Source organism: Macrotis lagotis, chromosome 1, assembly GCF_037893015.1.
Source record: "Macrotis lagotis isolate mMagLag1 chromosome 1, bilby.v1.9.chrom.fasta, whole genome shotgun sequence".
NCBI classification, from domain to species: Eukaryota; Metazoa; Chordata; class Mammalia; order Peramelemorphia; family Peramelidae; genus Macrotis; species Macrotis lagotis.
Genome location: NC_133658.1, coordinates 245,406,286 through 245,428,091, shown reverse-complemented (window position 1 = coordinate 245,428,091; position 21,806 = coordinate 245,406,286). Strand labels below are relative to the sequence as shown.

At 36.4% G+C, this 21,806-nt stretch overlaps 1 protein-coding gene across 8 annotated transcripts in view; it reads left to right on the top strand.

Moving 5' to 3' along the window:
* FAM178B (family with sequence similarity 178 member B) overlaps positions 1-21,806 on the top strand; it is a 186,213-nt gene that overhangs the window by 16,116 nt on the left and 148,291 nt on the right. For all 8 annotated transcript variants that reach the window (XM_074210044.1, XM_074210047.1, XM_074210046.1 and 5 more), the window contains one exon: positions 20,657-20,800. Coding sequence is in view for 1 of the 8 variants with exons in the window: in XM_074210049.1 (XP_074066150.1) it covers positions 20,774-20,800 (27 nt within the window). In the remaining 7 variants the exon portion in view is untranslated. The remainder of the gene's footprint in view (positions 1-20,656; positions 20,801-21,806) is intronic.

The window sequence follows — 21,806 nt, the reverse complement described above, 5'->3', positions numbered from 1 at the left end:
TGGAGGATAATTTAATAGTATTTTGGATTGCAATAACAAGTAAACAAAAGTGTTCACTTAAAGTAGGGTTTACATATAATAGTATTAACAATAGTGGAATATAGTGTTTTGAGATTTTTAAAACATGTTAGATATTCATATTTGGTATTTGATATTCAGAAATATCAAATTTCTGGGCACCATAAATTGTTTGTTGGGGCCCCTAATAAAGTTTATTGGTTATTTTTAAAATTTTTTTTATTTTCTTTATTTACACATTACTAAAATATTCCTGCTTAAGAGTAAACACAAAACCCCCTCCTCTACAAAAATATAAAATCTCATGAGAAATAAAGTGAAAGAAAGAGGAAAAAACTGTGTTTCAGTCTGTGTTAGTCTGTGTTCTGATACCATCAGTTGTGTTTCTGGTGGACCACATTCTTGCTCTTTTTCTTTTTTTTTTAGGTTTTTGCAAGGCAAACGGGGTTAAGTGACTTGCCCAAGGCCACACAGCTAGGTAATTATTAAGTGTCTGAGACTGGATTTGAACCCAGGTACTCCTGACTCCAAGGCCAGTGCTTTATCCATTACGCCACCTAGCTGCCCCGGACCACATTCTTTATCATAAGTCCATCACAGAAGTTACTTCCATATTTTTCCACAGTTGCTGTTGCTGATTGTTACTCCCTCTATCCATTCCTCCCCACTACCATCCATTACATCCTCTTTCTCCTTTCACTCTGTCCCTCTTCAAAAATGTGCTGTGGGGCGGCTGAGTGTCTCAGCTGACAGAGCACCAGCTCTGGGGTCAAGAGGCCCCAAGCCTATATCCCACCCCAGAGACCCAGAAGCCACCCCACTCCATGGTCCTGGACAAGCCGTCCAATCTTACCATCTTGCAAAAAGTAAAAATGAAAATGTGTTATATCTTTACTATCCTCTCCTATGATCTACCCTCTCCTCGATCACCCACATTCTCCCTCCCCTCCCCCGTCCCCCCTCTCTCCTTTTTCTTCTAGATGTCTATACCCTATTGAGTGTGTATGCTGTCTCCTGTCTGAGCCATTTCCGGTGGGAATGAAGGCTCCCTCATTCCCCCTAGACTTCCCCCCTTCCATACCATTGCAAAAGCTACACAAACTATCTTTTACATGAAATATCTTAGCCTATTTTACCTCACCTTTTACTCCCAGTACCTTTCCCTTTCACCCATTGACTCTATTTTTACAATATATCTTTGAATTCATCTCTGTCCTGTGCTTCATCTATAAAAACTCCTATCTGCTCTATTAAATGAGAAGGTTTATATGAGTATTATTAGTATCATCTTTCCATGCAGGAATACACGCAATTCATCATATTAAGTTCCTCATAATTTACCCTTCTTGTCCATTCTCTCTATGCTTCACCTGAGTCCTGTACTTGAAGATCAAACTTTCTGTTCAGTTCTGGTCATTTCAACAGGAACATTTGAAATCCCCCTGTTTCACTGGAAAGTTCATCTTTTCCCTTGGGAAGAAGATGTTCAGTTTTGCTGCGCAGTTGATTCTCGGTTGCAATCCAAGCTGTTTTGCCTCCTGGAATATTATATTCCAAGCTCTATAAGCCCTTAATGTAGATGCTGCTAAGTCCTGGGTAATCCTGACTGTAACTCTACAATATTTGAATTATTTCCTTCTGGCTGACTGTAATATTTTCTCTTTGACTTGGGAGTTCTGGAACTTGGTTATAATATTCCTGGGGTTTGGGGACTTTTTTGGATTTCTTTCCAGAAATTGGTAAATTCCCTCAATTTCTATTTTTACCCTCTGCTTTTAGGATATCAAGGCAATTTTCCTATAGAAATTCTTTAAAAATGAGGTCAAGGCTCTTTTCCCATCAAGACTTTCAGGTAGCCCAATGATTTTTTAAATTATCTTTTCTGGATCTGTTTTCCAGACCAGTTTTTTTTTTTTAGTTTTTTTTTTATAAGGCAAATGGGGTTAAGTGGCTTGCCCAAGGTCATACAGCTAGGCAATTATTAAGTGTCTGAGGCCAGATTTGAACCCAGGTACTCCTGACTCCAGGTCCGGTGCTCTATCCACTGCGCCACCTAGCCACTCCATCAGTTTTTTCAATGAAATAGTTCACATTTTCTTCTAGTTTTACATTCTTTTGGTCTTGAATTATTGTCTTGATTCTTCACAAATCAGCTTCCTTTAGCTCCATTCTACATCTGAAGGATTTGTTTTCTTCAGAAATCTTTCTTATATCCTTTTCCATCTGGCCAATTCTGCTTTTTAATGCATTTTTCTCCTCATTAACTTTTTGAACTGTTTTATCCATTTGACCTAAACTGATTTTTAACATGTTTTTTTTTTTTTTTAGGTTTTTGGCTTGCCCAAGGTCACACAACTAGGTAATTATTAAGTGTCTGAGACCGGATTTGAACCCAGGTACTCCTGACTCCAGGGCTGGTGCTTTATCTACTACGCCACCTAGTCGCTCCAACATGTTATTTTCTTCAGCAGTTTTTTGAATCTCTTTGACTAAGCTGCTGACTTCATTTTCATGTTTTTCCTGTATTTCTCTCATTTCTTTTTCTGATTTTTCTTCTACCTCCCTTACTTGATTTTCAAAATCTTTTTTGAGCTCTGTCATAGCCTGAGCCCAATTCCTATATTTCTTAGAATCTTTAGATGCAGAAGCTTAGATTTTCTCATCTTCATATTGTGTATTTTGGTCTTCCATGGGACCAAAGTAATTGTCTATAGTCAAGTTCCTTTTTTCCCCTCCCTGTTTAGTCATTTCTCTAGCCTGTGTCTTTGGGGTGCTTTCTGAGCTTCTGAGTATTATTGGAACACCCCCACAAGCACCTCAGTATGTGAGGCTCTGACTGCTCTCCTGGTCTGTTGAATGGCCACAAGCTTACCCCTCTGGAGCCCCAGACTTTGACCAGGGTCTTAATATGGTCAAAGCCCCAGAGTCCTGTCCCAGGGACAGAGGACAGACCTCAGCAGTCTCCCTCCACTCCCTTACCTTCCATGGGTTGAGCGCTCAGGGAGCAGCTGCCAGGTGGCTCCTGCTGGGCAGCTCCACAGTCCTGCTTCTGTTTCTTGGAATCTGGTCTGTGCTGAGGGCTGCAGCCATGCTGAGGAGGGCCACACTGGTCTGGGCTTCATGCTTGCTCTGGCAGAGGTCTCCCTGCTGTTCTTCCAAGTTGTGCTTGGAGCTCTCTGGGATGGCAGGTCAGGAAACTGCTTCTGCTGCCAGGAGCTGGGGCTCCCAGGGACCCAGGCACCCTGGGGCTGTTCCTGGAAGGCTGAAGCTCCTTTGCTCTGCCATATTGCTGTCCTTCCAACCCCATGGAACAGAGCCTTCCCACTATTTTCCAGGTTACCTTAGGCTGGAGAATTCCCTCACTGGATCTTTCTGTGGGTTCTTTCTCTCAAAAATTTAGTTAGAGGGGCTGCTAGGTGGCACAGTGGATAGAGCACTGGCCTTGGAGTCAGGAGTTCCTGGGTTCAAATCAGACTTCATACACTTAATAATTACCTAGCTGTGTGGCCTTGGGCAAGCCACTTAACCCTATTGCCTTGAAAAATCTAAAAAAAAGAAATTTAGTTAGAGTCATAATTTTAAGTTTTTGAAATATTTTGGAGAGAGCACCTAAGAGAGGCTGTTCTCCTACTGCCATCTTGGCTATATCCTATTGGTTATTTTATTACCATTATAGGGTCCTTGGTAGAATTTTTCTGTGTAAGCATTCATTTATTAAAGGAAAGGTCCTTTACTAGCTGAATGACCTTGGGCAAGTCACTTATGCCTGATTGCCTTGCATCCAAGACCATCTTCAGTTATCCTGATTCCTATCTACCAGATGGCTCTGGAAGAGAAAGTGAAGCCGGTCACTCCCCCTCACTCAAATTCAATTCATTGCATGTCATGGCATCGCCTTCCTAATGTGATGGTCTTCTTTGAGAACAAAGGCAAACATCATTATCATTATTAAAGGAAAGACACTGTGAAGGCCTTGGTAAAAATAGTAAAAACAAACAAACATCATCAACAAAAATCAATCAAAAAAACAAGAAACCCATCCCCACCTTTAAAGAGTTTACCTTTCATTAGGGAGAATCCACTGTGTCCAAGGTAATTATAATATAAGGTTATATGTAATGGGGGATAAAAGAGAGAGTCAGAGAAAATACACTAAAAAAAATTTCAGCTTTAGTTTGTGTCACTCATGTTGATTTTTTTTGTTTGTTTTTGCAAGGCAGTGGGGTTAAATGATTTGCCCAAGGTCCCACAGCTAGGTAATTATTAAGTGTTTGAGGTCAGGTTTGAACTAGGTTCTCCTGACTCCAGGGCCAGTGCTCTATCCACTACACCACCTAACTGCCCTTGTTCCTGTTGATTTTAAAGACATAAGAGGACTTGAAAGCTATCCCCTTTACCTTTGACAAGTTTGACAAAAAAACTATTCACTTCAAAAAGTTAAGACTTGGAACATTAAGTCAGAGTCCCACATAACTTATTGAGGCTGAATTTCAAGTTTGTTATCATTAGAAGTGTTGATGTGACCCAGAAACTGAAGTCCTTTCTTACAGGAATAGGAAAGAAGATTGTTAGAGCTAAGATTTTTTTCCTTTCTTTATCCTCCGTGCTTAGAATGGTGCCTGTTTCATAGGATTAATAAATGATTGTTGACTGACTGAATCTGGTTCTTTACTTAACAGTTCAGTTATGAGATTTTAAAAACAAATTACTTTAAAATTCCATCTTCATCTAGTCTTTCCCTTCAGAGCTGTAAAGAAAAATTGAATAAATAAACATTTACTCAGTGACTTCTATGTGCATAGCAGTCTAATAGGCCCTGGAGATTTTGAGACCAACACTGACTAGGTCTATCCTCAAGGAGCATGCAAAATTGAATAGGGGACTATGGCACGGACATAAACAAATTTGATATAAAGTAGAATGGGCTAAGGGCAAAATAGATATTCAGAAAGACTGTTCTAAGAAAATTTGAGGAGGTAGAGATAACATTCTGCTGAGAATCCAGGAAAGACTTCATGGAGGAGTTGCTATTTAAGATTGGCCTTAAAGGTCAAGAGAAAAAATTCTAGGGAAAGATGGAGGGGGAATGTTTTCTAGGTGTATTGAATAACCTGCATGAATATGATAGGAGAGCACTAAATGAGATCAAGAACAACCCTCTGGAAACTTAATGGTTAATGTCCTTTTATTTTTTATTCCTTCTGAAAATCAATTAACAGACCCCAAATATCTACTATGGACATAGTACAAAGACAAATGACAGCTCTTATTGTCAAAGAATTTGAGATCTAATTAGAAGTCATAAATGCTCAAAGGATTAAATAACAATATAAAGCAAAAATATAAGAATTGTCATTATCAAATTAATGATTTTACCACCTGTCTTAATTTATCTTCAATCTAGGGAGTCACATTATTTTACTTTAGAAGACACATTTAAAGAGTTCTCAAGTGATTAAACATACTTTACCCTTTTTTTTTTCATCCATGCATGAAGCTTAAAGCACTGCTGGGAAAGATAGAAGGCTTTAAGGCTATACAATAATATAAGTCCAGATCTAGAATCATCCAGGTTTACAGGAAGAAAAGAATTTAGAGATCATTGCCAGTTTTCTCTTATTTAAAAAAGAATTTTATTCTTTCCAATTGAATGTAAAGAAACTTTTTAACATTCATTGAAAATAATGTTTGAGTTCCAAATTTTTCTCCCTATCCCCTCTTCATCCCCCTCACTAAATTGATGAACAGCTATTTGATAGAGGTTTTATACGTGCAATCCTGTAAAACATATTTTCATATTAGTCATCTTGTGAACAGCTTTCTCATTTTAGAGCTTAACAATTTAAGAGAAGTTAAATGATTTGCTTAAGCCATGTAGCTAATAAGTGACAGAACTGGGATTCAAACCCAGGGGTGGTGTCCTGACTCAAAGTTAAGTTGCAGTACTCTCTCATTGAAGTGAGTGCATCTGTAAAAGAACCCCTTTCTGAAAATTGCTTTGGGCTAAGAATTGGAATGCTGCTGGTAAGATGGCCCTGTTGTATTCATAAGGGAATATATTTCACTTATCTCATGAGAAATGACATTGGTTATTAAAACAGTTAAGGTAAATTGAGGCACAAATTTCCAAGCATGATCAATGTTTTAGTAAAACTTGAATTTATCATTACTAAAGGTTCTCAGCTTTCTTAACCAAGTTAGGACACCCCCCAAAGGAGAGGGACGGACCACTTTCTTTTGTAATTTTGGGGAGTGTAGAATAAGGAATATGACTTTGTAAAAAGGGTACAAGTTATGACTGGTTAAAAGAGCTTAAATCATGAATGATAAAATACAATTGGTTACAGACCTGAAAAGTGAGGGATAATATGATTGGTAAAAAATTGGGAATGAAGGGATAATTACACCCTGGTACTTCCCTCCTGTGACTAAGAAATAATCATTATTTGAGTCCACTTATAAGTTTAGAAATAGTGGACCAGATATCTTAGTGTAGCAAACCAAATATCCTTGAAAGATATCCTTGTTAATATGAAGATACTAGGATCAGATTCCCTGCTGTCCACCCTCCTCCCTCAAGGATAACAGATTTCCTTGAGGCAAAAATAGAACTGAATTTCTAAACTTAACTCCTTAGAGGCTGACTGAATTTCTGAACTGAGTTCAGAGTTAAAGAACCATGACTTTAGTAGCTAGTTATATGACAAAATAAATTATCTGTAAATAGGATTAATCAAAATGATATAGAACTAATCTGATAATTATCATAATCTTTTTTAACATTGGAAACCCTAAATTATAGCCTAATAAATGCAGGTTTCTAATGTTCCAGACTTATTGCTCAACCTCTGAATAGGGTTGCAGGAAATAATTAACCTAAGAAGTAAAGGATGGTTAGAATTCAATTAGGAAAAAGGAGGAAATGAGAATTCTAGGATGAGAGTGATAATATCTATGGCATGCTCATATAATCATTTTGGCTATGTAATGGGAAAGAAGTCTAAAAAGACTGATTGGAATCAAATTATGAAGTGTCTTGAATATAAAATGTTTTGACTTTATCCTGCAAGCTACTGGGGAGCCACTTCATGCTTCAGAAGGGGGGAATGATAAAATGAAAGTAGTGTTTTCAGATGAATCTTACTGCATTATGGAAGATGGGTGGTGGTAGGAAAGGCTTGAAACAGAAAACAGGTGTAAAGATAGGGCAAGAATTCAGGAAATTGTTGAGAACTGTGTGTCAGCATTAGTAGTAAAAATGAAAAGGAAGGGATTAAAAAATAATGAACAAGATCTAAAAACAAATTGAATATTAGGAGAGGGAGAAAACAAAGATGTCCTCAAGGTTTTGAAACTGGGTTATTAAACTATTGACAGAAATAGGAATATGAAATATAGAAGTCAATTTTGAGGGGAGCTGGGTTTATAAATTTTGTTTTAGACACTGTTGAGTTCGAGATAGTTGCATTTAAGTGAAATATGTAACAAGAAAATGAAGATATATTATAAAACTGGAATGTGGGAGAAGGGTCAAGATTGGAGTTAGTTATTGGAATCATTTACACATAGATGATTATTAGTGTGGGAGTAGAGAAATTCTCTGAAGGAGTGTGCAAAGAGAGCTAAGAACTGAAACTTGTTAGGGAAGGTAGAAGAAAGAGGCATTAGGAGTAATAGAAATAAGAAAAAAACTTAAATGCTAGAGGTTCAAAAAGGTAGTTAATTGCAAAGATATCAGAGGTTGAGAACTGAGAAATGACCATGAAATATGACATTCAGGAAGTTATTCCTGATTTTTGAGAGTATAGTTTTAGTAGAAGTTTGATCATTGGATCTTAGAGGTGAAAGGAACTTAAGAGGTTACCTAAATCAATCCCCTCCTTTTATGACTCCAGGTCATAAGTTAGTCAACAGATGTTTATTAATTTTTGAGTTCTACATTTTTCCTCTCTCCCTCTCCCTTCCCTTCCCTTCCCTCCTCCTCTGATTATAACTGATTATAACCATGCTAAACATATTTCCATATTAATCATTGAACAAATATTTATTAAGTGTCTCCTATAAGTTGACATATTAAATTCTAGGAATACAAAAAAAGGGCAAAAATCAGTTCCTATTCTAAAGGAGCACACAGGTGAGGCAACATGAAAAATTACTATGTACTAACAAGATATATTTAGGCTAAATTTGGGTTAATCTCAGAGGAAAGTCACTAAGATTAAGGTCTGGGAAAGGCAAGGAGTCCATTGTCATGGGTTTTAAAAATACATACAGGGGAGTAGGGTATAAGAAGCCTGGAAAGTAGGAAGAGATCAGTTATGAAAGGGATTTAAAAGTCAAAGAATATTCGATTGTGTCATCGTTAGACCTGTGCAGTGGATAGAGATTGATGCCTAGAGTCAGCAAGACCTGAGTTCAAATACAGATACTTAACAACTGTGTGACCCTGGGCAAGTTACTTGTTTACCTATTTACCTCAATTTCCTCATCTGTAAAATGAGCTGGAGAAGGAAATGGCAAACCACTCCAGTATCTTTGCCAGGAAAACCCCCAGATAGGGTCACATAGAGTCAGACACAACTGAAATGATTGAATAGCAAACATGCTTATGTAAACTATGATTGCAGAAGATCAATTGTCAAGTGGAGACTGAGATACCAGCCAATATGCTATTTCACTGGTGAGGAGATCCTACTCTATGGTTGTGGCAATGTCAGAAGAGAGAAGGGGGCATATATGAAATAGGATGTTGTGAAGACAGAAGCAACAGAATTTTAAAACAGAGTGAAAGAGAGTGAGAAGTTGAGGAAGACATCTAAATTTTGATGGTGGTATTAGGGAAGTTAGGAAAAGGGGAGAGTTTGGGGACTGATAATAATATAATAAAGACAATAAGTTTAGTTTTGGATATGTTGAATTTAAGATGTCTATAGATTATCTAGTTCAAGATGTCCAAAGGACAGTTAGAAATTAGAGACTTGAGAGCAAGAAAAAGATCTCTAGGGGTCCATTGAAACTTTATTTCTTTCTAAGCAGTTACAACCACTAATGAGTTACTTTGATGGTGTATACATCCTAAAACCAAAACCAATTCTGAGGAAATTCTGGGAAACAGAGCAAAAACTTGATTAGGAGGGAAGAGACTTGCATTTTGTTCTGGGTTTTTCCATCAATTTTCTCTGAAGGGAAGTCATTTAGCTTCACTATTTTTCCATTTCTACATTGGAAAAACTGTGATAATTTGTCATTGTGTACTATGAGCTCTCAGGATGGAAGGCATGGATTTCCTTATATCTACTCTTCCCCCAAAGGGCAGCAAAAGTCTGCAGATGTCTTTGATTGGCCCAAAATTGGAGCTCTGTGAAATAAAAGTCAGGCCTTTTCAATATAAATCACAAAACATATATTCTTTCAATTCAATGAGCATTTAAAAAGTACCTGTTATGTGTGAGGTACTGTGTACTAGACTCAGGATATAGACTAACTAAAAAATAGTTTTTGCCCTCAAGGAGTTTATATTCTACAATGGTAGAGTATGTGTATAGATAAGTAAACAGAAAGTAATTTGAGGAGAAACACAGCACCAAGTTCTAGGGAAGAGTTGCTGCTTTTTTTGTGTGTGTGTGCGTGTGGCAGTAGGGTCAAGTGACTTGCTCAGGGTCACACAACTAGTAAGTGTCCAAGGTCGGATATGAATCTATGTCCTTCTGACTCTAGGACCAGTGTCTTATCCACTATACTATTAACTACCCCCAGAGCTTCTTGTTCTTTAAACATCATTCACACTTTGGTATTCTAGTGAAATCTATAAACCCTTCTTAGAATATTTTTTAAAAATAATAGAAGGAAATGTTAAATTTCACTTAAAAGTTATTGAAAATAAAAATGTCAGGTTTTCCCATCTTAAAAAGAAAAAGTACAAAGACAGTTCAATTCATTTCAATAGTGTGAAGACATAGAAAGTCAGTGATAGAAATTAGCAGACTAGGAAACACTATCCATATTTTTCAGTAGTATTAAGGATTTCTTGTGCTCTAATGATAGCTAATTTTTAATATATTTATTTATTCAACATGATTTTTAATTGGCATGAATTTGTAGTGGGCCAGGTCTGCAGAGTTCTATGACTTCTCTAATCTGCATTCAGGGCTCTGAAATAACAAGTGTTCTCTCCTCTGAACTCAATGCTATTTATTGTCTGTGGAAGAATTTTGACTTCAGTCCCTGGGACTCAGATTAGCCTGAATTTCAAGGTTATATTTAGATAAATAAGATCTGGAACACCCCACTCCTTGTCTCTAAGGGAGATTGAAATTTCCATCTTTGGGTGGAGCAGGAGGAGGAGGTCTTTGGCTGGATGCTCACTACTCCATTCTCCCATGTCCAAAAGTAGTATTGGGCTAGAATTACATCAGTCTCTTCCCATATCAGCTCTTTGTAGTCTTGACATAAGATGAACTTTTTAAAGTTCAGGATCAAAGTCATGCTCTCTGGTCTATTTGTGTAGAAAGTAGACCCATCTCAGACTGGGAAGATAATAACTTAGTTTCTACAGGCTTAGTTTTCTTTCAACAAACACTTGTGCATAAAAACAAGCAAAAAAACTATCTGCTCATAGATAGTAAACATATATTTTTATCCAATCAAACTCGGGGAGGTAATACAAATTAATTTAGATCAGGAATTTTTTTGTTGTTATAGACCCCCTTCAACAGTCTGGGGAATCATACAAACCCTTCCTTTTCAAAATAATGATTTAACATGTGTAAAATAAAACACAAACAATCATAAAAGAAAACAATTATATTGACATAATTATAAAAATATATATTTGTAATTTAATGAACTCTAGACTTAGAGCCCCTGGTTTAGATGATAGCTTACCTAAGAGTTAAAGGGTATTTTTGATTTAGGAGTAAGATAAAATCTCAGCTCTTAGCAGTTTCTGAGGGTACTAGGAGATATGTTGGGAGAGGCAGAGTTGGATTTCCCTGAATGTCTGGCTCCATGAAATTCTGTCTGCTGTTTAAAGCCCATATCTAGGCACCAGCCCAGTCTATCTCCTCTGTTTTTCTTCTCTCTTTCATGTATGTAAGTAAATATAGCATCACATCTCTTGGACAATCAGTGGTCCTATTTATCTACATGTGTGTACCAGAGTGTGTGCCCACTTGGGGAGAGCAATTTCTGTTGTTCTTTGTTCCATCATTTCGATTATGTCAGCCTCTTCATGATTCCATTTGATGATTTCTTGCCAAACATACTGGAGTGGTTTGCCTTTTTCTTCTGCTCCTTTTACAGCTTAGGAAAGAAAAGTAAAAAGGGTGCTTGCTTGCCCAGGTGCTACACAACTAGTAAATGTCTGAGGCCAAATTTGAACTCAGGTCTTCTTGACTCTATCTCAGCACTCTATCCACAGTGCCACCTAGCTGCCCAAGGGCAATCTACTTAGCTAACTTTAATCAATTAGCAATTCTTATTAAGCACTTGCAATGTTCAAGTAAGGTGCTGGGTGCTGAAGACAAAGAAAAACAAAAAGAGCCTCTGCTCTAATAGAGCTTACATTCTATTAGAAGGGAAAAAAATAGATATAACTAGGTATTTACTAAACCCATGCAAAGTAGAAGTAAGGTGACCTTAGAGGAGAAGATTTTAGTAGTTGGAGAAACTGAGATGCCTTATCCTTCTGCAGAAGGTGGCATTTGAGTTGAATCTTGGAGGGAGCTAGGAATTCTAAATGGTGAATTGAAGTGGGGAGGGTATGGAAGACATTCCAGGATTAAGGGATAATCAGTGCAAAGGTATGAAGACAGAAGTTAGAGTGCTGGAGTGGCAACATATCCCTTGATTCCTACTGCATGTATGCTTAGAAACTGCTACAAGCAGACTTCTCAAGTAAAGTCATTCTCATCTTGGTTTCTGAACTAAGATTTTATCTGCCTCCTTAGTAAAAAAAAGTCCTTTTACTCTTTGGTATTCTGTCATCTAATCCAGAAACTTTATTTTATTTATTTATTTTTAGGTGTTTTTTTTGCAAGGCAAATGGGGTTAAGTGGCTTGCCCAAGGCCTCACAGCTAGGTAATTACTAGGTGGCTGAGACTGGATTTGAACCCAGGTACTCCTGACTCCAGGGCCGGTGCTTTATCCACTGTGCCAGCTAGCTGCCCCTAATCCAGAAACTTTAAAAAAATATCATTTATTTTTATTTATTTATATTTCCACTTATTTATATAAAGAGAGTTTTTAGCATTCATTTTTTTGTAAAGTTTTCTCCCCCTACTTCCCTGCCCCTGCTCTAAAATAGCAAGTAATCTGATTTGATTTTACTTGTACAATCATGTTTCATATTTCCATATTAGTCATGCTGTGAAGGAAAAATTAAAACAAAAGGGAAAACTATGAGAAAGGAAAAACAAAAAACAAATTTTAAAAAGTGAAAATAGTATGCTTTGTTCTGCATTCTGGCTCCCATAATTCTTTCTCTGGATGTGGATGGCATTTTCTATCACAAGTCTTTTAGAATTGTCTTTGATCACTGCATTGCTAAGAAAAGATAATTCTATCACAGTTGATCATTACATAATGTTGGTTTTACTGTGTTCACTATTCTCCTGGTTCTCTTCACTTTGCATCAGTTCATGTCTTTCTGGTAAACCAGAAACTCTTAACCTTGGACCTGTGAACTTTTGAAAAAATTGAGCAGAGTGAAGTGTGTAAGAAGACTGGAAATGTAGAAACGACCAAGTTATGAAGAGTTTTAAATGCCAAAGGACTGTATATTTGATCCTGGAAGTATCAGAGAACCCACTGGAGCTTACTTAATGGGAGGGCAAAATGGTCAGAACATTTTAGGAAAATCACTTTGATATGTAGGTGGAGGATAGATTGGAATGGGAAAACCATTTAGAAGGTAACTGCAATATTCAGGTAAGATGTGATAGGGATATGAATTAGGGTTGTGGTTATATGAGTGAAGAGAAATGTATCTGGAAAAGTAGAAATGGCAAGATTTAGCAACTGATTAGATATATAGGTGAGAGTGAAGAGATGGGGATGACCTCTAGGGTGGGAACCTCCTATGACTAGGAATTACTATAGTAATTTTTGCACTGTCTTGCAATATCCCATCTAATATTTTAAGGTTGTAAATAGGCAACCATTATGAGCAACAAACTATAAAGATTGGATACATGAGGTTTATTGACTTTATCAAACATAAACAAGGAGCTATAGTAAAATGAATCCAGAATTGTTATTGTGCCACATAAGTAGGCATAATAATAAGTGATTCACATCAATGATTGTAATTACCCTTGCTTTTATACTTTTATATCCAAACCAAAATTCTGCTTTTTCTATTTCAGCTTTATTGGAAATTATGCTAAATATCAATACTTAACAGTTTTCCCTGAGAGTAGATACCTTTTATTATTTTTTATCATGATCATAATTACCAAATTTATACTCTTTAAAAACAAGTGTCTTACATCTTACTTCCCATTAGCTGAATTCCTTCTCTCAGGACCCTGACACCTACCCTCAGGGCAATTTCCTTGCATGCCTATATTTTGCTGACTACTTATTGGGTATTTTGAGTAATGGAGGCAAGAACTCTAGAACCATGAATCTGTTGGTTTCCTTGTCTGGTGGACTGAAGGGATGGGGTTAGTGAGGTGAGGAGAATTGTTAATAAGACTAAGCTAAATTCTTCTTGTTCAGGGGTTTTTAATCTGGATTCCATTAACCTTTTTTTAAAACATGTTTTTAACATTGTATAATTGATTCAATATATTCAGTATAATTGATTTCTTCTATAATTCTATGTATTTTGTTTTATGAATTGAAAGCATTATTGATACAGGGTCCTAGAAAGGTAAGAATTTCTGTTCTAAAGGAAGGAAAAAGGCGCAGTGAAAATAAATATCTCAAAATCTTGAGGCAAAGAAACCTAAGAGGAGTTAAGGAATTAAGAAAAAGAGGATTTAGAGTCAATCATTTCCAGCATCCCTTTGGACTCTATCTTTTGCCTGGTTCTGGAATTAAAGTATATTTTATTTAATCTGTCTGTGGACATGTTTGTTATTCAGTCATGTCTAATTCTTTGTAACCCTAATTGGGGTTTTCTTGGCAAAGATATTGGAGAGGTTTGCCATTTCCTTTTCCAACTCATTTGACAAAAAGGTAAACCAGGTTATATAGGGTGACTTGTCCAGGATCATACAGCTCTTAAATGTGTGAAGTTGGATTTGAACTTGGGTCTTGCTGACCCCAGGCCTCATTCTCTATCCACTGTACCACCTCTCTGCCCCTAGGCAAAACCAAAACAAAGGAAAAGACAACCTGCTTGTGTCCTCCATTCATTTTCCTCTTCCTGCTTGTTATTTCCAGAAATTCCTTTAATTGTATACTGAATTTTCATTCCACAATTAGAAGTAAAAGAAGTGAAAATACTGACACTCAGTGTGAGTTAACACATTAGTGTGAATCAGTTTGTCTAAGTGTAAATGGTATTTAGATTCTCTCCTATCTTGACAAATGGGAGGAGTTAAGAAAACTCAAAGAAACTGGAGACTTAAGGTGGGGGCTAAAAGGTTTTAAAAGGGAGCAGAAGACAAAATATCTTTGGGTTGGGCTGCCAGATGGTAGTGTTTTCCAGAACTAGGTGCAGCTGGATATAAACCTTGGGTAGTGGCTCTTACTCCCTGTCTTGTGTGACCTGGACAATGGGCAATGTGACATTCCTTGTTTTCTCTTCTACCTTTTTTTTTTCTGAGGAGGCATAAATAACTAAAAATACTTAGGTATTTCTAAAAACTTAAAAACACTTTAAGAAAGGGGCAGCTAGGTGGCGAAGTGGATAGAGCACTGGCTCTGGAGTCAGGAGGACCTGAGTTCAAATCCTGCCTCAGAAACTTAAAAATTACCTAGCTGTGTGGCCTTGGACAGGTCACTTAATCCCCCAGCCTTGCAAAAAAAATACTTTAAGTAAAATATGTATTTTAAAAAACTTGGGTCATATTGAATCAGATACTCAGGGCTAGTGTGATGAGAATCTTTCATTTTCCTTTTATTCAATTTCATTATGTTATTTCTCTTGAAATATTTTGCTTAGTTAAAGCCTGTTTTCTGTTCATATTAACCTCACATGGCTAGAAACAAAGCAAAATAAAAACCCTTGGAATGATAGTATTAAGGAAAGGCTTTTGACATTCCAGATATAAGAAACCAAATGAGAGAAGGAAGGGAATTACAGCATCTTTAAAGTCTAAAAATTTTTTAAAAGACTTTAATTGTGAAGAATTTCTTAAATCATGCTTTTGGTTATTTATTAAACATCTAAATCTGCCCCCTCTCAATTAGCCCATTTGATTTCTTTAAAATGTAGCCTTGGGGCAGCTATGTGGTGTGGTAGATAGAGCACCAGCCCTGGAGTCAGGAGTACCTGATTTCAAATCTGATCTCAGATACATAATAATTACCTAGCTGTGTGATCCTGAGCAAGTCACTTAACCCCACTGCCTTGCCAAAAAAATAAAATGTAGCCTTTTGGTTTTGCAAATACAATATTTTGCATACTCAATGCTTAAATCTGTAACTTAGTCTATTTACCAATTTCTTTTAACTTGGTTTGTTCAATCTTAAGTGAAGGAAGCTTGAGATAAAGAATCTGTTTAATTAGGCCTATATGACCTTTACAGCCAATGACACCTTAAAGATAGTCAATTCAAAAAACTATACAAAGAGACAAAAGACAATACCTGCCCTCAAGGAGCTTATAATAGAATGGGGAAACACCTTGTAAACAAATGTATAAAAAGCAAGATGTAGACATGATGCTGGGAAAAATGTAGATGGTTAAAGATACAGGCAGAACATAAAAGAAGACTGACTCTGACTCAGAAGAAATTTTAGGGACAAAAAAGTATTGCTGTGAAAGGGTAGATAGAGTACCAGCCCTGGAATCAGGAGGACTTGAGTTCAAATTCAGCCTCAGATACTTAATAATTACCTAGCTGTGTGGCCTTGGGCAAGTCACTTAACCCCATTGCCTTGCCAAAAAAAAACCAAACCCCAAAATAAAAGAAAATGAAGTATTGCTGTGATTAATAGAAGCTAAGGAAGAAGAAGAGTAAAGGCAGTTGGAAGTTGCTGGAGGATTAGCAACAGTAGTAGCTGTATCAACAACATAAGCCATTAGGAGAGGATGAGCAATAAGAAAAGGGGCATGAGAGGTTATTTATGGAATCTTACTCCCCAAGAGCAGGCTAGTTTCACTGGCAGACAGGCAACTCAACTGAGTAGAGGATATAGGGATACTTGGCTGGGAGGGCAGATAGTTAAGAGCAGAGATGCTGTAATAAGGAATTTGTTGATGAGAGGTAGTAGCTCAAAGACAACTCCTAACTCCTTTCTGACAGGGACCCATTGTTTTGTGGGTTTCAGAGTGTGGCAAGGTATTTTATAAAAGTTGATTGGGGTGGTGCAGTGGATAGAGTACCAACCCTGGAATCAGGAGGACCTGAGTCAAATCTGGACTCAAGACACTTAATAATTGCCTAGCTGTGTGGCTTTGGGCAAGTCACTTAACCCCATTGTCTTAACTTTTGGGATGGGGTAGAGGAGGGAACAGATTAATTATAAAATATATTTCTCTATTCATTATTTCCTTTACTTCAGACAATAAAGAGGAGATAATTAAGAGAGAGAAAGAACTGGAATGATAGGGGTTTGAGAAGACTTCCTGTAGAAGGTGGGATTTTAGTTGTAACTTAAAGTTAGAAAAATCAGTAGTTACTGGAGCAGAGGAGGAAGAACATTCCAGGCTTGGGGAACAACAGAAGAAAATTACCAAAGCTTTGAGATGGAGTTTCTTGTTGGAGAACAGCTGGAAGTCCAATGTCACTGGATCATGTTGGGAAGTAAGGAGTAAGAAGACTGGATAGGTAGGAGGAGATTAGGTTATGAAGGGCTTTGAATGCCAAACAGAGCATTTTGTTTTTGATCCTGGAGATACTAGAAAACCATTAGAGTTCATAGAGTGGGGAGAGAGGGGTGACATGATCAGATCTGCATTTTTGGAAAATCATTTTAGTAGCTGAATAGAGAATGAATTGGAGTGGGGAGAGACTTATATATCAAAAATTATTTCTCCATCTTTCTATTATGATTTTTCTCTATAAAGTCTTATTATCAACTTCAATCTTGGTTCAGAATATTTTTCTGAAATCTGAACCTGTGATTAGGCATAATAAAACCTGGGTTTTTATCTCTGTAATTTCTTCATTGTGATAGATTTGTTTGGGAGCAATAACCTATTACATGAACTCAAGGAGGAGATAATAAATCTAGCAAACCATGAAAGCACAGGCAGGAAGGCTGAAAAAACTGGGGCTTCCACTTCTGAAGCTCTGTTGTGTGAATAAGGTCGAATTAACTTTGGAGGCTTTAAAAGGGAAAACCTACTCAAGCCATAAACACTGTTTTCCTGCTAGTATAAAAATTGCAGAATGAGATAATTTTGTCTTCTATATGTGTTTGGTATTTGGTGCTTTTTAAAAAAATCTCTTACATTTGAATAATTTTCCCTAATATTGAATTATAATGTAGGCTCATTTTATGAGATATGTTCAGCTATTAGGATAATTGTGACATTTGATCCTCCATAGGTAGATCAGATCAGTTGTTAAAATATACTTAATATTTGACATTAAGGGTATCAATCAGAGTAGAACTGACCTCTATCCTGTGAATAGTCATAGTCAAACAAAACAGTCTGGAGATAGGAGTCAGGGATCAAATAGATGTTTAATTAATTTCAGAATAAGGAAAATAATGCTACAAATATAAATTGCAAGTGGACTGGACCATGCTATTTCCATGGCAGACTTATGTGTGTATTCCTGGGTCTTCTGGAAACAGTTCTTAAGTTGATTGTCTCAGGTCTGAGGGTCATGATTACTCTGTGGGGTACAGAACAGAGTTCTGTGATGGGAACAGGAGTGCAGGACCTGGTTCAATTCACAAGGAAGAGGGATTATGAGCATGTCAAGAGAGGTGATGAATGACTTTAGATTGCAGCACATTACTCTTAGTTCCCTCAGAAATAGGGGGCATAAATCCCTCTGTGAAATTTTACCAGAGAGTGAAATCATTCAGAAGGTAAAAGATTGTTATGCCAAACTCGAGGCACAGGCTGCTTGATGGGTCTGGTCTTTGGGAAATAGACTATCTCCAAAATATTTTGACAAGGAGATATGTTTAGAAATTACATTAATAAAAATTAAAAGTACATTTACTTTGAAATTACTCTATTATGGTCTCTGAATACATTTAATATAAAACATCATATTAATATATAGATAATATGATTTTCTGTGTAAGAAGATTCAGAAATGCATTCAACTGAATTGATACTATTTGACTGGAAATAATTTTTGTTTCATTTAAAAATCCATAGTATTGTTTATGTTATTGTTACATTTCAAATTTTTCTTATATTACGATTTTGGAGAAATTATGTAAGAAATATTATGAATTTTGGGGTGGCTAGGTGGCACAGTGCTCCAGCCCTGGAGACAGGAGGACCTGAGTTCAAATCCAGCCTCAGACACTTAAAAATTACCTAGCTGTGTGACCTTGGGCAAGTCATTTAACCCCATTGCCTTGCAGAAACTAAAAAAAAAAGAAATATTATGAATTTGAAAAAATGATAAACTAAAGGGTTATATAATTGTATCATTTTGTTGTGAGGATTTATAAACTATTATGATTTTTTCCAAAATCGGTTCACTTGGATCTTACAATTTGGGGTTTAGGATTCCTAATTCCTAATTCCTTGCATTCTTCCTGGAATGTTTAGTTAATTGAAGCCTGTCTGTTTGTATTAACCTCACATGGCTAAAACTTGACTCATTTAATAATAATACTAAAGGAAGACTTTGTGAGTTTCTTTAAATGAGAAGCCAAAGGGGTGTTTGAGGTTCCCAAAGTGATTCAATTATTTTTGGATTCACCTAACTATTTGTGGAAAGATTCCCTTAGCTAATTATATGTGGAAGAATTTCCCTTATTCTAAGCTTTTAGTTGTCTATGTGACATGTAAATAAATCCCTTCTCCTCAAATAGCCCATTGGGATATCTTTAAAATGGAAGAGTGTAGTTGTTAGGATTTTGTGAACTCAGTGTTTAAATTTGTAACATAGTCTGCTTACTAATTTATTCTTTGTTCAACCTTAATGACATCGAAGGGAGCCTGGAATTGTGAATTTGTTTTTTTAACTTTTATAGCCTTAATAAGTATACAAGATTGTAATGTGTAAAATAATTTATTTCTCTGTCTGATGTAATTTTCTCTATAAAATTTTGTCAGAAATTCCAGTCCTGGTTCAGATTAATTTTCTGCCTCTTTAATTTCTGCATTGTGGTAGATTTATTCAGCAGTAACATACCACACGAACTCAAAGAGAAGATATTTCCCCTATAACTTAGAAAAAAATTCCTCTTTTAATTTGAATATTGTTAAATTATGAATTGAACTATTAGAAAATGTGTTTAAATATTTAATTGGGTATATTTTGCTTTAAAATGAATAATAATAACTTGCAAGTTCAGAAAAATATAATGGACCTTTCTAAATCCTCCTTATCTATGAAGTTCTTTGGGGACTTAACAGGTTGCTTGGGCATAAAATCTTATCAGTCTGGCTGGTCCTAAAGCCCAGGTTTGACCTTGTCACTCCCCTCCTCCATAAATCCCTGGAGGAATCCTCTAGCAGTCCCTGTTACATTTAAGATCAAGTGCAAACTCCTCTCTGAAATTTAAAGTCCTTCACAATTTGACTCCAACCTCCCTTTCAAACTTGATTACTGAAATATGCACATTCTTTGTTCCATTTAAACAAACTTTCTTGCCTTTTTTCCACCCTGGACATTTCATCTTCCATTCTCATTCCTTAATACATGTTATTCCCTCATACCCAGAAAGTACTCAACTTAGTTGAAATGTCATGTCCTACATGAAGTCTTTCCTGATCTTTACCTGGCTTACCTAGTATCACCCCTCCCCCCCAATAATCTTGCATTAAATATAGATACTTGTGTCCATGTTGTCTCTCCCTATAGACTATGAACTTGTGAGCAGGGACTGTTTCATTTTTGTCTCTGTATCTCAGTTACAGTGCCTGGAACATAACAGAAATTTAATAAATGCTTATTAATTGATTCAGGTGGATGAAACCCAACATAACATTTTAAAAAATATTGATCATTTTCATTTTTACACAACCTAAATTTTCCTCCATATCCTCCTCCCAGAGAACCATATCATACAACAAAGAATTTCTTTTAAAGAAGGGAAAAAGAAAAAACTGCAGCAAAACCAGTACATCAAAAAAAAAAATCTTACAATTTATACAATATTCAATACCAGTGGACTCCTTACTTGCGCAAAGTGCAGGGAGGTGTCTTCTGATGTCCTTGAGGTCATGCTTGCTTTTTTTTGTTATTTTGCAAGATTCTTCTTTGATTATTTTGTGGTGGTATTTCTTTTCATTTATGTTTCTGAAATCATTGTATTTATTATTTTTTTTACTTTGATTTTTCTATGCTTCTATGTATTCATCATGCTCATTTCTTACAGCATGTTTATATTCTGTTATATTGGTGGTTCATACCTGCCCTGCTATCCATGAGTCTGAAGCTGGAGGATCTCTTTGAGTTTGGAAGTGCTGAGGTGCAATGAACTAAGTCCAATTGGATGTTTGCACTGTCTTTCAGCAACATGGTAAGTTTGGGAGAGGTGGATAGAGGCATGGACAGAAGTACCAGGGAAGGTATTACTGTTTAGGGAAGGATGAACTGATTTAGGTTGGAAATGGAACAGGTCAGAGTTCGTATGCCCATCAGTAGTGAGATTGGACCTATAAGTAACCTCTACATTTCTAGCCTGAATTGGGAGACACAGCCCCCCCCCCTTTTTAATATTGGATGTTTACATCCTTATTTCCCTGCCTTTCAGTTGTAATAATGCTTGATTAGAAATAGTCTCTAGTCAAGAAAGCACCTTCTTATTTCTTCCTAATTTTTGTTTTTTAACACAAAATGAAATGGCCATTTCCATATATATAATACAGCATCAAAAAAAGTACAGTGCATAAAACTGTGGATCTTTATTATGTATGCTTGTCAAGGAACACATTAAACTGAAAACAGTCTGGTTCACATCTGGGTGCCATATCTTTGGAGTGGGGGGGTGAGAAAAATACAACAGGAGACGTGTGCCTTTTTATAGGTTCATTTTTAAAAACTAATTTTATTTGATTTTCAATCTCTCCCTCTGTTTCCTCTCCACTCATTGAGAAGACAAGAAAAACAAAACTTATTACAAATGTGTATGGTCATGCAAGTCAATTTCCCATATTAACCATGACCAAAAAAAAAAAAGGAAAGAAAAAAAGAAAACATGCTTCAGTCTGTACTTGATCATGTTTTTATCTGGAGGGAGATAGTTTTTTTCATCCTGCATCCTTTGAATTTATGATTTCAAATGATCAGATTTCTTTCAAAGTTCATTAGCTATAGTATAGTTGTTTTTGTATAAATTATTCTTCTAGTTCTGCTTATTTCACTTTGTATCAATATAAGTTATTTCATGTTTTTCTAAAATCATCCCCTTCATTTCTTACAGCTCAATGGTATTCCATCACATTCATTTATCATAATTTGCTCAGCCATTGCTTTGAAATTTGATGAGCATCCCCTTAGTTTTTCCAGTTCATTGCCACCACAGA